The sequence below is a fragment of the Urocampus carinirostris genome, chromosome 2 (genome assembly GCF_059441175.1).
Source record: "Urocampus carinirostris isolate Australia breed hairy pipefish chromosome 2, RoL_Ucar_1.0, whole genome shotgun sequence".
Lineage (NCBI taxonomy): Eukaryota > Metazoa > Chordata > Actinopteri > Syngnathiformes > Syngnathidae > Urocampus > Urocampus carinirostris.
The window spans coordinates 18923812-18937887 of NC_142350.1; the positions used below are offsets into that span (position 1 = coordinate 18923812).

Below are 14076 nucleotides of genomic sequence, written 5' to 3' on the forward strand. Positions count from 1 at the left end.
GGCAATGTTTTAAAACGAATAAATATTGATTATTGTATCAGTGGACATTTTAACATTGCTATTCAATAAAGTCATGACAAACACTGGCTAGTTTATTTCCTTCGTTTTTATATTAAATTTAGAATTGTATTTTAGTTTTATATACATTGTTGGGCTTCCATCCTACTAGTTTTAGACGTTGTTCTTTTTCTTTCTTACAATTGTTTTTCCTAAATATTTTTACAAAACTTGTGGTTTTTGTGACGTCACTGCATCGAATAGTTATTGAATACATCAAATTAAATACACAATTTTGTTTTGACTGACTTTAAAACGTTTAAACATACATTCATACAGTATAGAATAAATGTTATGTGATGAGCGAATATCTAATTTATAAAAAACATACATTTCAATACATACATTCATGATCTACACCGCTTATCTTCAGTAGGGTCGCGGGGGTGCTGGAGCCCATCCCAGCTGTCTTCGGGCAGTGGGCAGGGGACACCATGAACTGGTTGCTAGCCAGTCGCAGGGCACACGGAGACAGACAACTCACTCATTCACACCTAGGGACAATTGGGACCGGCCAATGAACCTGACAAGCTTGTTTTTAGAATGTTGGAGGAAAACCCACACAAGCACGGAGAGAAATGCAAACTCCACACAGGAAGGTTCGATCACATGACCTTAGAACTGTGCCGAACACGCGCTAACCACTGTGCCGCCATGCTGCCCTACGTTTTAATACATTTCAATTAAAATGCATACATGAAATACACAGATTTGTCCATCTACCTTGGTCATATCACTCGAGAGAGATACACAAATTTGTAGTAAGTCAAAATACAAATATCGTCATCCACTCCAGTAATAAATGAACAATTTTATAAGAATAAATTATTTTCTAGGTGGCGCGTTTCATTTAAGGTGTCTTGAAAAACATAAAAGTAGTATTAAAATGTTGCACAGTGGACCTTTATAACATCCCAAGATCTGTAGAGTATTTTATCTATTAAGGACGTGTTAACAATGGCCAACTGAGTTCAAGAAGTCCGTATATTTTTTTTTCACCACACCTACCTGCTTTTAGCAAAGTCAAGTCAAGTCATATTTATTTGTATACCCCTTAATCACAAAGAGTCTCAAAGGGCTGCACAGATCAAAGACTATTGCAAACTACAGACTATTATGACGCCATCCCCTGATATTTTCAACATAAATTACAGGTTATTCATATGCTATAGAATAAAAGTGTGTTTTAAGCTCAGATTTAAACATTTCCACTGAGGTTGCAGATCGAATCTCAGGGGGATGAGCTTTCCACAGCACCGGGGCCCCGATGGAAAACGCTCTCGAACCTGTAGATCTCTTGGCTCTTGGGATCACTTGTAGACCAGCATTTTCAGAGTGAAGACTCCGGACCAGAACATAGGGGGAAATTAAATCTGAAAGATATGACGGAGGGCAGCACGGCGGCGCAGTGGTTAGCGCGTGTGCGGCACAGTTCTGAGGTTGTGGGAACCTCCTGCGTGGGTACAAATCCAGCTCCCGGCCTTACTGTGCGGAGTTTGCACGGGTTTCCTCCGGGCACTCCGGTTTCCTCCCACATTCCAAAAACATGCTTTTCAGGTGAATTGGCCGGTCCGAATTGTCCCTAGGTATAATAATAATAATATAATAATAATAATTTCCTTGTATTGTCATTCTGTGTAACAATGTACACAGAACGAAATGTCGATTGCATCTGACCCGATGCAGCCGCAGCCAAGAGAGGGCGCCGCCGACCACTTTTTAAGTCTTAGGAATGACTCGGCCGGGGCGCGAACCCGAACCTCCCAGTCTCAAAGCGGGCGCCTTACCATCTAGGCTACTGAGCTGGTATGAATGAGCGAGTGAGTTGTCTGTCCCTGTGTGCCCTGCGACTGGCTGGCAACCAGTTCAGGGTGTCCCCTCCCCAATGCCCGACGATTGCTGGGACGGCACCCCCGCGACCCTACTGAGGATAAGTGGTGCAGCTGATGAGATCAGATGGGCACTATACAACTGGATGTGACTTGACTTGACTGAAAGAGGACTGTTTCACAAGTTTTTTTTTTACTTGCACTTCCACCTTGCAAATCAAGGGAAGTGAGTCTGGCGCTGACACCATTTTGTTTAAAAACATTCTAAACCACCAAGAGGACCCAGAGCTACTAAAGCTCTCAACAAGATAAAATGATGACATCTATAGATCCAAAAACATTTGTACATATGAAAGGTTATTCCAGCTTTCCGGGATTCTATGGTATGGACGTAGAATGCATCCATACGCAGCACAACAAGACCTCATTCTCTTTTTGATATGTTTCCGCTGCGTCCAAATGTACAGGAACATTCTGATAGTTTGACCCGACTAGCTTAAGCTTGCAGTAGGAACACTGTTCAAAGGGTGTGTCCTATCTGGACTTCTGTACGGGATTGTGTATCTCACGTGACACGTAAGTTTAACGCACCTCCTGCGTGGGTTCAAATCCAGCTACGGTGCGGAGTTTGTCTTAGTTAAAAGCCTCGCTGCAGCATTTTGTACATTTGTAAAGCTGTTTGGGCCAGACACATTAGGTATGATGAATGGGGGCATACTTGTCCCTGCATTTTTTTTTTCCGTTTATATCTAATAGTGTAGCATAAAAAAGTGAAAGTAAGAAAAGGCCTGTTTCAAGCACAGTCCAAATTTCAACCCAAAATCACAAGAAAATTGAAAGAAGAGTTTATTTGAGCATACTTACACCTGCAACATTAGGAGCCTGACAGAGGCCACAAGCTATGAGATGGCAGCAACGAGAAAAAAATTCCAGATTCCTGAAGGTTTCTTTAAACTATGTAAATAAATAAAAGCCGGTGATCAGATACCTGATCAGAAATCATGAAATTATGCACTCAATTTTAAGTAAATGATTTATTAGGTGAGACATATAAATTAACATGGAGACTGTTGATAACATCCATCTTTATTATCTACATAAATTGCTTATCGTTCTAATATTGTGTTTAAGTGAAATTCGTTAGGAACAAACATTTTTTTTTTACAATAACAACACATTTTCCATACGTTTTATGATGTTCCGGGGATGCCAACTGATGAGGAAAATGGTTTCCATCACATTTATATATTAAAATAAATAAAAGAAATAAACAATAGTTATGTACAAAGTAGCATTAATACCATGGTCGACAGCACTAATTCTTGCGAGTAGCTGAATGCTGGCTTCTCTTGTGCTCTCTGAGGTCCTCAACGGATGAGAAACACAAATCACAATCTCCTTCAGGACAAGGAATTTTCCTCTCCAGTTCCTTTTCTTCCACCTTTTCGTCCTCACTTTGATCGTCAGTGTCACTATCCTCTTTCATTCTCCTTTTTCGTCTCTTCCGGCCAGGAGCCTTCTTGTTCTTGGCCTCCTTGCTGCGTTTAACAGGCCTAAATTCAGCACTTTTGACCCTCTCAAGATGTCTCTGCAATGCCTCATTGGTGAGGAATTTTCGCGAGCAGAATGAGCACGGGAAACCGCCATCTTGTGCCGCGGTCATCACATCTTGGTCATGTTGTTCCATGCAGTGGGCGTGTAAATCGAGGAGGTTTGAGCAGCCCGCGTTGCATTCTCCACAGCGTAGGACTCTTTTCACGCAGCCCTTCCGTTTGTGCCCAAAGAGCTGTGATAAAACAATGAGCCAAGAAAACAATCTATATTGAAAATCCCTTCATATAAAAAGGGATGTCCTTCTACTCACAGCACTAAAGTTTGGAAAGACTTTGGAGCAGTTGGCGCAGACCGGGATGTCGTCAACTTGGTGGTGGAGGTCAGTGTGTACTCTAAGTTCTTCGGGGGTGGTAAAAAGCTTATCGCACTTGTAGCACGACCACATGGTGTTGTTCTGTGAAAATGTTAAAAAAACTATTGCCTGACCACCAACCAGATATGGATAAAGTATTGCGTGTTTACCTGGGTCAATCGCCGGGAGTACTGATCCGGGTGATGTTTCCTCAAGTGGTTAATTTTAGACTTAGCGGTTGAAAAGGTGATGAGACACTGCGCACAGTGCAGATCCTCATAGTCCCTTGCTGCACAAGAAGAAAATACAAGTGAAGTTTTATGCATAGGAACTATCCACGACTCAATATCAGGCCTAAAAAAAATAATCCAGCCTGACCTGCGGGTATTGAAGCCCGGCCCACCCCGAGCCTAACCAACTAACTTGAAATGAGGGACCGAGCCCGAAGTAAACCCCAATTTTTTTTTTTAATTTGTAAAGACTCAGGAGGAGGGGTGCTCCTTCGAGTGCACAGACGCAGCATCTTTTGCGTCAGAGGGGGATGGAATCCATTGCACGAATCCCCCAGAAAGAAAAAGAAACAAAGACTAATGAAGGGTGGATAAATATACAAAACCATTTTGGGCCTGTGTTGTGCCAAATCCCTGCTCCCCAGCAGAATCTCACTCCACTACACGTGACTGCGCACTTGTTTTTTCCACATGCTTCTACAGCTCACCAAGTGAATTCTTCCCCTCCACCACAGGGTCTCTACAGCTTAAGGCAAGTTAAATTGAGATAAAAAAAAATATATATCTTTCAAAGACAAATTTAAGGCCAAGTAGACAAAAAAATAAAACAAATAAAAAACACACACACAATTGAAATATAGCACCAATTTTAAACAAATATTTATTTTAAATTCTTTTGAAATCACATTTTGGTCTGGTTGAAAACATGTGTAGTCTGAAAAACATAGCACTTAAGTGCATCATGAATCCTCAGTCTTCTGCTTCATTCATGAAGCATTTTTATCATAATGCATAAAAAAATGACTTTTTTTGTCCAATGCAAAACTTTTCTGAAAAACACTGCTATGTATCCATGACCAAGTTTAAGTGTATCATAAAAACACTTTATAAATATTACAAATCTTTGTGTTCACATTTCTAAGACTTTCAAAAAATGGAGCCCTTTGAAACTCTTTGTGATTAAGGGTTATACAAATAAACATGACTTGACTTGATTTGAGACGCTTTAATGCCAATGAAGGACTTATTTTTTGCATAATAAATGCAATGCCTTTTAAGACTTTAAGGATCCGCGGATCACTAAACCAGCAGCCGAGGTAATTCTACCTGCAGTACCGCCCGTGGCTGGCCAGGGGGCGTTCGCATTAATATGCGTTAATAAACTCATTATACAGACTACAATCGCTTTTTGGTTTTAATCACACCAATCAACATCCATTAATAAACACATTATACGGACTACGATCGCGTCAAATGTTCTGAAGGAAGGGCAGCGCTGAGAAGCATAGGAATAACCGAGTCTGCGTTAATGTCAAGGGGAGTCAGCTACTGCAGAGGAGTCGGAATTAGGCATGACACTGGACTTGGTCAAAATATCTTACCTCTAAACGGAATACATATTTCTTAAACAAAGATTGTTATCAGCAATGCATGCGAGCCAATCGCGTGGACATATATCTTACCGATTTGCACAAGGGACGCCGTGGAAGCCCGATCTGGCATTTTGTTCATGTTGCTGCCCACAATGACTTGCTCAACTTCCACCAAGTCCATTTCTTTATCCAATTATCACAAAACTGTAATATAAGAATTTATTTATTTACAACTGCAAAAAAAAAAGCGTCAATATTTGTTAAAAACAACACAAACGCACAGTGGTCCCATAAAGGAAAAACAGTTGGACTATATTTTACATTCCGGTCTTTGTTTATTTCACAACTGCTGCATAGGTCCGACCCTAAAATTTTAAGAGAAATAGTGAAAGAAAACAAAGGTTTTCCTACCACGGAAGCAATGGGGCTAAGCGTTGCACATCCGGGTTGATGTGACCTGCAAAATCACGTCGAATCGCGGACCAAAGCTCGCGATGTAAAGACAGAGGGAGCGAAAGAGAAAAGACAGAGAAAGAAACAGAGAGATGAGGGAGACAGAGTAAGATAGAGGGAAGGAAAGAGAGTAGAGGAAGAAGAAATAGAGAACACACAATGAAGAGAAAAATTGAGAAAAAGTGAGAGAGGAAGAAAAAGAAAAGAGACCGATGAAAAAAGAAAGAGGTATACAGTTATAGAGACAGGGAGATGAACAGAGAAAAAGAATGACAGAAGAGAAAGAGACAAAGAGAGAAGATTGAGCGTGAAAAAGAGAGGGAGAAAAAGAGTGTGAAAGAAAGAGAAAGTGAGAAATAATAAGGAACAAAGGAAAGACAAAAAAGAGAAAAAAGAAAAATGAAAAAGAGAGAGGTTAGAAAGAGAAAAAGGTGAGTAGGAAAGAGACAGAAAGAAAAAAATTGTGATAAAAGAATAAAAAATAAAGATAAGATGAGAAAAAAGGAAGAGAGAAAAAGAGAGGGAGAGAAAACCGGGAAAGGAAAAAAGAGAGAAAGAAAGACAAAGAGGGAAAGAGAGGGGGAAGGAAAGAAATACAGCTCCAATTGCTTTTGTGATTGGTGCCAGGCTTTGACGACATTGAGTGGACATCATTAGGAATGCGGCTTGTTTTTCTATCCTCAGCATTGTCTCACGGACTGGATTAAAACCCCTAGCCTGCGGGAAGTGTGTTTTATACTGGGGGCAAAACACAACAGCGACGATGAAGGTGCTGGATCTGAGTCAGATCAAAAGGCTTATTGGTAATCATGGAAACCAGTATTTTGTGTTTTATGTGGGGGAGCAAAACCCTACATCCAAAAATGACCTGGAGACAGACTGGCGCCAGAGGCTGCACTTGCCCAAGACACACCACAGGAAGTAGAACCCCAACGACCCTGGCGGTTAAAGGATCCATGAACCATGATCAGACACTTGGCCTCAATAAACTAATATATATATGAGATGATGCAGTCTCTACAATTTGAATAAAGCAACATAAATATTGTTTGCAACATAAATCTTTAGTACTTATTTAAAAGTGATAGTCAAGCTAATATTGTGGTTTTGAAGTGAAAATCATTTGGATTTAAAAAAATAAATACAAAATCTCTAATCTTAAAAAGAACCATTTTACATTCATTTTATGTCGTCCAGGATTCGTACTTTTTTTGATGGCCAAATTCAATTAAGGACTTTCAAAGCCAATTTTCCCTAGGACCAAAGAATAATAATAGACGATATTGTTAAAAATAACAATACAACATTAACCCGATTGATCCTACCAATACTAATGATGTATTTAAAGTAGGTGGAAGCTAAGGAAATTCGATTTTAAAGTTTAAAAGAGCTGTCAGAATTTGGCCACTTGTTACTCTCTTCGGCAAAATCTCTTGGCTCAGGTCATCATTGCAGCCTCAGTCAGCTCATTCATTATGTGCGTGCAAGTACGTTCATTGCTTAGACACGCTTCAATGAGCTCTTTTTTTCATCTTTAATTTTTAAGCAAACACATTAGAACTTTTTTTCATTTTATGCAACTATCGAGAGACAACATGACAACCGGTTCAAGCATTTACAAGCACTTCACCCCAAATTCAAACACTTTTCAAACCTTGAAAACACAACATTAAATTCAAGAATCTTCAAGGAACTGTAGGAATCTTGGATGTTTTGAAGATGGCAGTCGATGAGGAAAATGATAATCATTCGTATTACGGTAAATGTATTTGCAAAAAAAAAAGGAAAAAGAGAAAGAGCTGAGTGTTAGCAGGGGTCACCCGAAAAGAGCTCACAAGTGCTGGGTCATATTTATTTTCTAGTAAAATTATTTTTGTAGTCCTTGGCTGGGTCTATTAGTAATTATTAACCCGGTAAAAAGATAGTCATCACGTAAGTAGTTATTTTAGAAGTTCAAACAAATAAATCCCAGTTCATGGGCTTCAAGGAAAAGACCATATCTATTCAAGTGATTATAATTGAGAGTTAGAATGAGAATATTTGTGTAAAACACATTTATTCATCTCTTTTCACTTATTTTATAGGAAAAACAACAAACAAAATTCTAATATACGGGTTTTATAAAGTGAATAAGCAAAAAAATGTGCATGTTTTTTAGCTAGCTATCTTCCAATCTTTTTAGCCATTTAGCGAGCTATGTATCTAGCTTTTGACATTTTTTTTGCATGGTATCTAGCAAATAATTTACCTTTTTAGCTAGTTAACCAGCTAAATTTTGGCTTCCCTACTAGCTAGCTCTTTTTATTCTTAGCTTTCTATCCAGCTATAAGATGTTTTTTTACTCTTTTAGCTAGCTATATAGCCTCCTTTCAGTTTTTTACACTTTATTTTTCTAGCCAACTATCAAGCTAGCCTTTTAGCTATTTAGCGAGCCATCTAGCTAAGTTGCCATTTTAGAAATTCATATCAAACTGGGTGCCCTTTGCGCTAATGAGGAAGAAAAATTAGCTCGATGATTGAAAAGGTTGGAGAACCCTGGTGTTAGTGTTTACAAAAAATAGAAATTATGTGATAAGTGGCATTGATAGCAGGGTCAACCGCACTAATTCTTGCAAGTTGCTGAATGTTGGCTTCTCTTGTGCTCCCTGAGGGCATCAATAGATGAGAAACACAAATCACAATTTCCTTCAGGACAAGGAATCTTCCTTTCTAGTTCCTTTTCTTCTTCACTTTGATCGTCAATGTCACTATCCTCTCTCTTTCTTCTCCTCCGTCTCTTTCGGCGAGGAGCCTTCGTGTTCTTGGCCTCGACGCTGCGTTTGACAGCTGGCTTGAATTCCGCATCTTTGACCCTCTCGAGGTGCCTCTGCAGCGCCTCATCAGTGAGGAACTTTCGGAAGCAGAACGAACACGGGAACCCGCCTTCTTCTGTCGCTGTCATCACGTCCCGGTCATGATTTTCCACGCAGTGCGCGTGGAATTCCAGGAGGTTGGGGCAGTCGACGTCACATTCCCTGCAGAGTAGGACTCCTATGGCGCAGCCCTTCTCTTTGTGCCTGTAGAGCTGTGACAAAATAGTCAGTCAAGAAAACATTATACGGAGACCCCTGGTCACTGCTGGGTCACCGCAAGACAAATTTCGAATCGAATTGTCTTTATTGTTACGGTCTGAGCAGACAGCACACAGCAACTGCTATCACAGGGGCAGGTTAGGGAGGGCTTTGTGTGTTGCCTGACTGTCTGTGCGACTGTGAAAAGCTGGTGTATAATGTCTGTCAAACAGTGGGGATGTCGTAGAACGCAATGAGTCAATCCACCCCCTGAACCCCTGCATAGCACGGCCAAAGCTAGTATTTCTGCGGCTAGTCACATTCCTCAACTAAATCGAACTCAGAAGCGTGCAAAGGATTGGTGATCAACAGCGGATGCTCTGTGGATTTTTATCAGGTCTGGCAAGCCACTGAGGCAGCGGCGGGAGGGAAAGCATTAACTACAGCTAAGCTACGAAACAACCCCCACAACCACCCCCTGCATCTCGCCAACGCCAGAACTTTTACCTATGAAACGGATTACCTGGAGCTAAGACCCAAGGGGAACTGCTACTTTTGAGAAAGTTGTATTTTAATCATTTACGAGACCTGGCTCAATCCTAGGATACCTGATGCTAGCGTGCAGTTAGCCAGCTCCTCTCTATATCGCATCCTTACAATGAAAGAACAAGACCTCCAATTTTGTTGTACTTTTGTACAATGACGATAAAGAGCATTCATTGACCTGCAATTCTGTGTTTTTTTAATTGTAGATCCATAGATGTTATGTTGTTACAGTCATATACTCTCAGTCGGTAATGACGACATCTCGAGGTAAGTTTGTGATGACAGCGACACAAGTTTCTCAACCGGAGGGTCGGGACCTAAAAGGGGGTTGCCGACAAAGGTGCTCAGCCACTTTGTGGATTTTCACTTTTTGCAATTAGCTCCTGGTCCCCATTTACCGTGATACTCAAAGGAATTACTACACCTTAATTATCCGACTAAAAGCCGCAACTTGTTTAGTAAATCGTTTTGTTTTTTTTAGCTTGTATTTCTTAGACACGCTCGAATTAACTCTTCTTTTTTCATTTTTTGGTGGTATGTTCCGCCCCAAACAGGCCTGATAGAATGTAAAATAAAAGCAGATAGGTGCAATGCAAAATAAAGCATAAGGGCTCTTTGAACTGAGTTGGGCATTGTTTTATATAATTCACTATTTTTATTGAGTTTTTCCAACGGTTTTCCATACAAAACTTCTCACCCCGAACAAACCAAAAGACCTTAAACAGCAGTTCATCGTGTAGAAAAAAAAAAGAGAAAAAAAGTGGTGCGTTGTCAAGCAATAGTGAAAATATTTGACTTTCAATCTTTTTAAGCACACCTGGAACGATGAAGCCCACCTGCGGGTTTATTGTGGTTTTTATTCAGGTGCGCTCTAAATTCCAGAAATTATGGTATATTACGGGTCCCAGCAAAAATAGAATAAAATAGATGGATCCACTAAATCAGGTTTCTCAACTGGTGTGTCATAGACCCATTTACAGTGGGTCGCAGACCCTTGCCATGGCAAAATAATGATTAAAACAAATTAATAATAATAACTGAGGGTCATTTAAACTCCTTAATGGGACAGTATGTAGGATTAAGTGCACCCTAACATGCGAAAGGTTCCCAATTCGAGACCGGGTTGAAACATTTGTTGGGCCTGGAGAGGGATGGGAGCCACCAGTTTGTACTTGCCCAAGACACACCAGAGGAAATGGTGCCACTACGACCCCTAGTGGTTAAAGGATCCACCCAAGTAGTATAAAACCTTTCATCCAGCAATATAAAACAAGACAAAACATTGATTAAAATACAAAAAAGTACATGAACTATCATGCCAATGTCTATATTTATTAAAGAAAATTCACAAGTTGAGAAATCTGTATTTCTTTTACACCGTTCAATCCCTATTTAGGTCGGCGCTGCTTTTGTCTGGCATCCTGCTACCATGCTGTGTCGAGTATTGCAGGCCCCTTTACTCCTACCAGACAATACAGTGCCCCTAGTGGTGAAATATTACACATTAGGGTTCTAATAGTAGATAGCGATCATTCCATGAAAACATAAGTTGACAACCTCAATTTCAAACCACAAAGACAGATAAAATGTGTTTACACTCGTTTAGCATGGACAAACGAAGATACGGCGGAGAAAAAAAATCGAAATATGGATTTTCTCTTTACAGTAAAGCAAACGTTCGGGTTTTCATTTAAAATGCAGCAAATTGTGCATTAGAGGGAATAGAATTACTTTAAGTTATTTCTATTTTGCTGGTCAGTTTTTATGGGATTCTATTCATCAATCTCTGGTTTAAACTGCACTGTTGTTTCATTCAATACCGTTGAGTAGTGGATTTTCTTTCCCAATTCTGGTCACGGCATATAATGAGGGTGGGATGGGGCTTCCTGAAGTCAGAGCAGTTGAGGACCACTGCACTAAATTGAACGTCCTCGCACTCACCTTAATAAAGTTTGGAAAGACTTTGGAGCAGGAGGCGCAGACCGGGATGTCGTCAACTTGGTGGTGGAGGTCAGTGTGCACTTTAAGTTCCTCGGGGGTGGTAAAAAGCTTATCGCACTTGTAGCACGACCACATGGTGTTGTTCTGTGAAAACGTTAAAGAAAAAAAACTATTGCTTGTGACCACCAACCAGATATGGACAAAGTATACCGTGTTTACCTGGGTCAATTTCCTGTAGTACAGATCCCGGTGAGCCACCCTCAAGTGGTGCTTTTTATGCTTAGCAGATGAAAAAGTGATGAGACACTGCGGACAGTGCAGATCGTCATAGTCCCTTGCTGCACAAGAAGAAAATGCAAGTTTTATGCACAGGAACTACCCACAACTCTAACCATAGAATACATATTTATATATTAAAGACTTTCATCACCATTGCATGTGAGCCAATCAAGCGGATGGGAATCTCACCAGGGTTCGTAAACCTTTTTCATGGCCAAATTCAAGCACTTTAAGGACTTATAGGCCAATTTTCCAACTTCTCCAACACCATTAAAGGAGGACATCGGATGTGAATCATACTGTATGTATGGCAGATCCACAAATATATCTGCCATTTACATTTGCAATGTGCATTTATCAGGACATGATTTTAAGATCTTGAGAAAATCGTGAATATATTTGTGCATCTGAACAATACGAGTTTAAATATTTTATAGACTAATCTCTCTCTCCAAAGAGCCTAAAGGGCAAAATATTTCGATTTTTAGGGGGGAGAAAAACACACCATATATATGAAGACAAAATATAAAAAAAACGTCAAACCCGTTCTCCAGGCAAAAAGTAATTCTTCAGCACATTTGATTTCCCCGTGTGACGTTTGGTGATTTGATAAAATCTATGAAATAATAATAACGCCAAATCATAAAATAATACCACTTAAATTTTCTCGCCCTCCCGCACTTAAGAGTAATGAGGTTCATTTTGACTGACATTTTTGTCCAATAATGATTTCCAAACAATGTGCGGGCAAAGTTCTTGGCTAAATGGCTAAAATACTGCAAACGAAGATACCAACTTATTTACTTTCATTGCAGACGGCGTTGGGCAAGGGGAAGAAGGAATACGCATGCGCATTCTGTGTGTGTATATCATTCCTACCGCTAACCCAATCAAATTGCTCTGGGTGCCTTGCTAGAGTTTTTAAAATTTGTTCTTTTGGTTTTCATCATAAAGTGTCAAAACAGTGAACATATATTGTTGAGTGAGCTTCCATAAAAAGGATTCTTTGATGATTTACGACCAAAAAAAAGCGTCTGTTGTTTTGACACCTTGAAAGTAACCTCTAAGACTGTGACCTATCTCTACTGGACTGAAACACAACTTTTGTTCCGCGCGTGCTAAAAATCAGCTTCGCATGTGACAACGCAGCAAGTATTCATGCATCTTCCATGTTATATCTGAGCCAAATGTGCTCATGAAAAGAGACCAATATGGCTAGCGAGCCATAGGTTTCTGACCCCAGATGTAGGTGTAGGGTAAAAATGAAGCTGACATTTTCAGTTGCAGGAAATTACCAATGGGAAACGCTACAAATATTTTTTGCATGGTCCATAATAAAAATTAATAATAGAAACATGATCCTTGCACTAATACACATATCATTTTTAGGTGTCGCATGCACATGTTCTCTTGGGTGTAATGACACTTTATAGAACAATGACATACAAACTAATGCCAGCGAGAGCAGAGTACAATGGCAAAGACACTAGAGAGCAGAGTCGGCGTAATTTCTAAGCAGACTTGTTGAGAAAGATGACAACAATTTCAAGCATTTACAATCACTTCACCCAAAATTCAAACACTTTCAAATCATTGAACGGACAACATTAAAATTCAAACATTTTAAAGATTTCAGGCACCCGTACGAACCCTGTCTCACCGAATTGTAAAAGGGACGCCGTGGAAGCCCGAACTGGTATCTTTGGGTCAAGCTTGCTCGTGTTGCCGCCCACAATGACTTGCTCGACTTCCAAGTCCATTTCTTTATCAGATTCCCACAAATCTGTAAAATTAGTAAGTGGCGACATTATGATCAGAGCATTAAAACTCGGTCAAGATTTGTTAAAAAATACACAAATGTAAAGCGGTCTGAATTAAGCAAAACGGTCAGAGTGATTTTTACATTTTAGCCTTTGTTTATTTCAAAACTGCTGGGTGGATCCAACTCTGAAATTTTAAGAAAATGTTTAGAAAAAAACAAGGGTTTCTTACCGCGGAAACAATGGCGCGAAGCGTTGTACTTCCGTGTCACGTGAGATACACAATCCCGTACAGAAGTCCAGATAGGACACACCCTTTGAACAGTGTTCCTACTGCAAGCTTAAGCTAGTCGGGTCAAACTATCAGAATGTTCCTGTACATTTGGACGGAGCGGAAACATATCAAAAAGAGAATGAGGTCTTGTTGTGCTGCGTATGGATGCATTCTACGTCCATACCATAGAATCCCGGAAAGCTGGAATAACCTTTCATATGTACAAATGTTTTTGGATCTATAGATGTCATAATTTTATCTTGTTGAGAGCTTTAGTAGCTCTGGGTCCTCTTGGTGGTTTAGAATGTTTTTAAATAAAATGGTGTCAGCGCCAGACTCACTTCCCTTGATTTGCAAGGTGGAAGTGCAAGTAAAAAA

General features: G+C 40.0%; 2 protein-coding genes across 4 annotated transcripts; both read right to left on the bottom strand.

The window, feature by feature from the left end:
• Nucleotides 1–2905: 2905 nt before the first annotated feature.
• Nucleotides 2906–6084, bottom strand: LOC148371251 (uncharacterized). 2 transcript variants are annotated; one of them, XM_088327830.1, is made up of 5 exons: nucleotides 5807–6084; nucleotides 5486–5599; nucleotides 3963–4081; nucleotides 3751–3894; nucleotides 2906–3672 (listed from the first exon to the last, which is right to left on the bottom strand). In XM_088327830.1, the coding sequence occupies exons 2-5, from the start codon at nucleotides 5574–5576 to the stop codon at nucleotides 3202–3204; spliced, it is 825 nt and encodes a 274-aa protein (XP_088183956.1). In that variant the 5' UTR covers nucleotides 5577–5599; nucleotides 5807–6084; the 3' UTR covers nucleotides 2906–3201. The 2 variants fall into 2 exon arrangements, with proteins under 2 accessions (XP_088183956.1, XP_088183955.1); XM_088327829.1 differs by having other exon boundaries at nucleotides 5677–5813.
• Nucleotides 6085–7363: 1279 nt separating this feature from the next.
• Nucleotides 7364–13713, bottom strand: LOC148371252 (zinc finger protein 423-like). 2 transcript variants are annotated; one of them, XM_088327831.1, is made up of 5 exons: nucleotides 13657–13713; nucleotides 13325–13447; nucleotides 11605–11723; nucleotides 11386–11529; nucleotides 7364–8912 (listed from the first exon to the last, which is right to left on the bottom strand). In XM_088327831.1, the coding sequence occupies exons 2-5, from the start codon at nucleotides 13422–13424 to the stop codon at nucleotides 8451–8453; spliced, it is 825 nt and encodes a 274-aa protein (XP_088183957.1). In that variant the 5' UTR covers nucleotides 13425–13447; nucleotides 13657–13713; the 3' UTR covers nucleotides 7364–8450. The 2 variants fall into 2 exon arrangements, with proteins under 2 accessions (XP_088183957.1, XP_088183958.1); XM_088327832.1 differs by lacking the exon at nucleotides 13657–13713 and adding an exon at nucleotides 13568–13643.
• Between the last annotated feature and the right edge of the window lie 363 nt (nucleotides 13714–14076).

Excerpts from the sequence above, each read along its gene's own strand:
- LOC148371251 (XM_088327830.1), bottom strand. The coding sequence starts at position 5,576 with ATGGACTTGGTGGAAGTTGAGCAAGTCATTGTGGGCAGCAACATGAAC. Across the intron at positions 3,895-3,962 it reads ACTCCCGGCGATTGACCCAG|AACAACACCATGTGGTCGTG; the intron begins GTAAACACGCAA and ends ACATTTTCACAG. Across the intron at positions 3,673-3,750 it reads TCTTTCCAAACTTTAGTGCT|CTCTTTGGGCACAAACGGAA; the intron begins GTGAGTAGAAGG and ends GTTTTATCACAG.
- LOC148371252 (XM_088327831.1), bottom strand. The coding sequence starts at position 13,424 with ATGGACTTGGAAGTCGAGCAAGTCATTGTGGGCGGCAACACGAGCAAG. Across the intron at positions 11,724-13,324 it reads GGCGTCCCTTTTACAATTCG|CAAGGGACTATGACGATCTG; the intron begins GTGAGACAGGGT and ends CTTCTTGTGCAG. Across the intron at positions 11,530-11,604 it reads ACTACAGGAAATTGACCCAG|AACAACACCATGTGGTCGTG; the intron begins GTAAACACGGTA and ends ACGTTTTCACAG.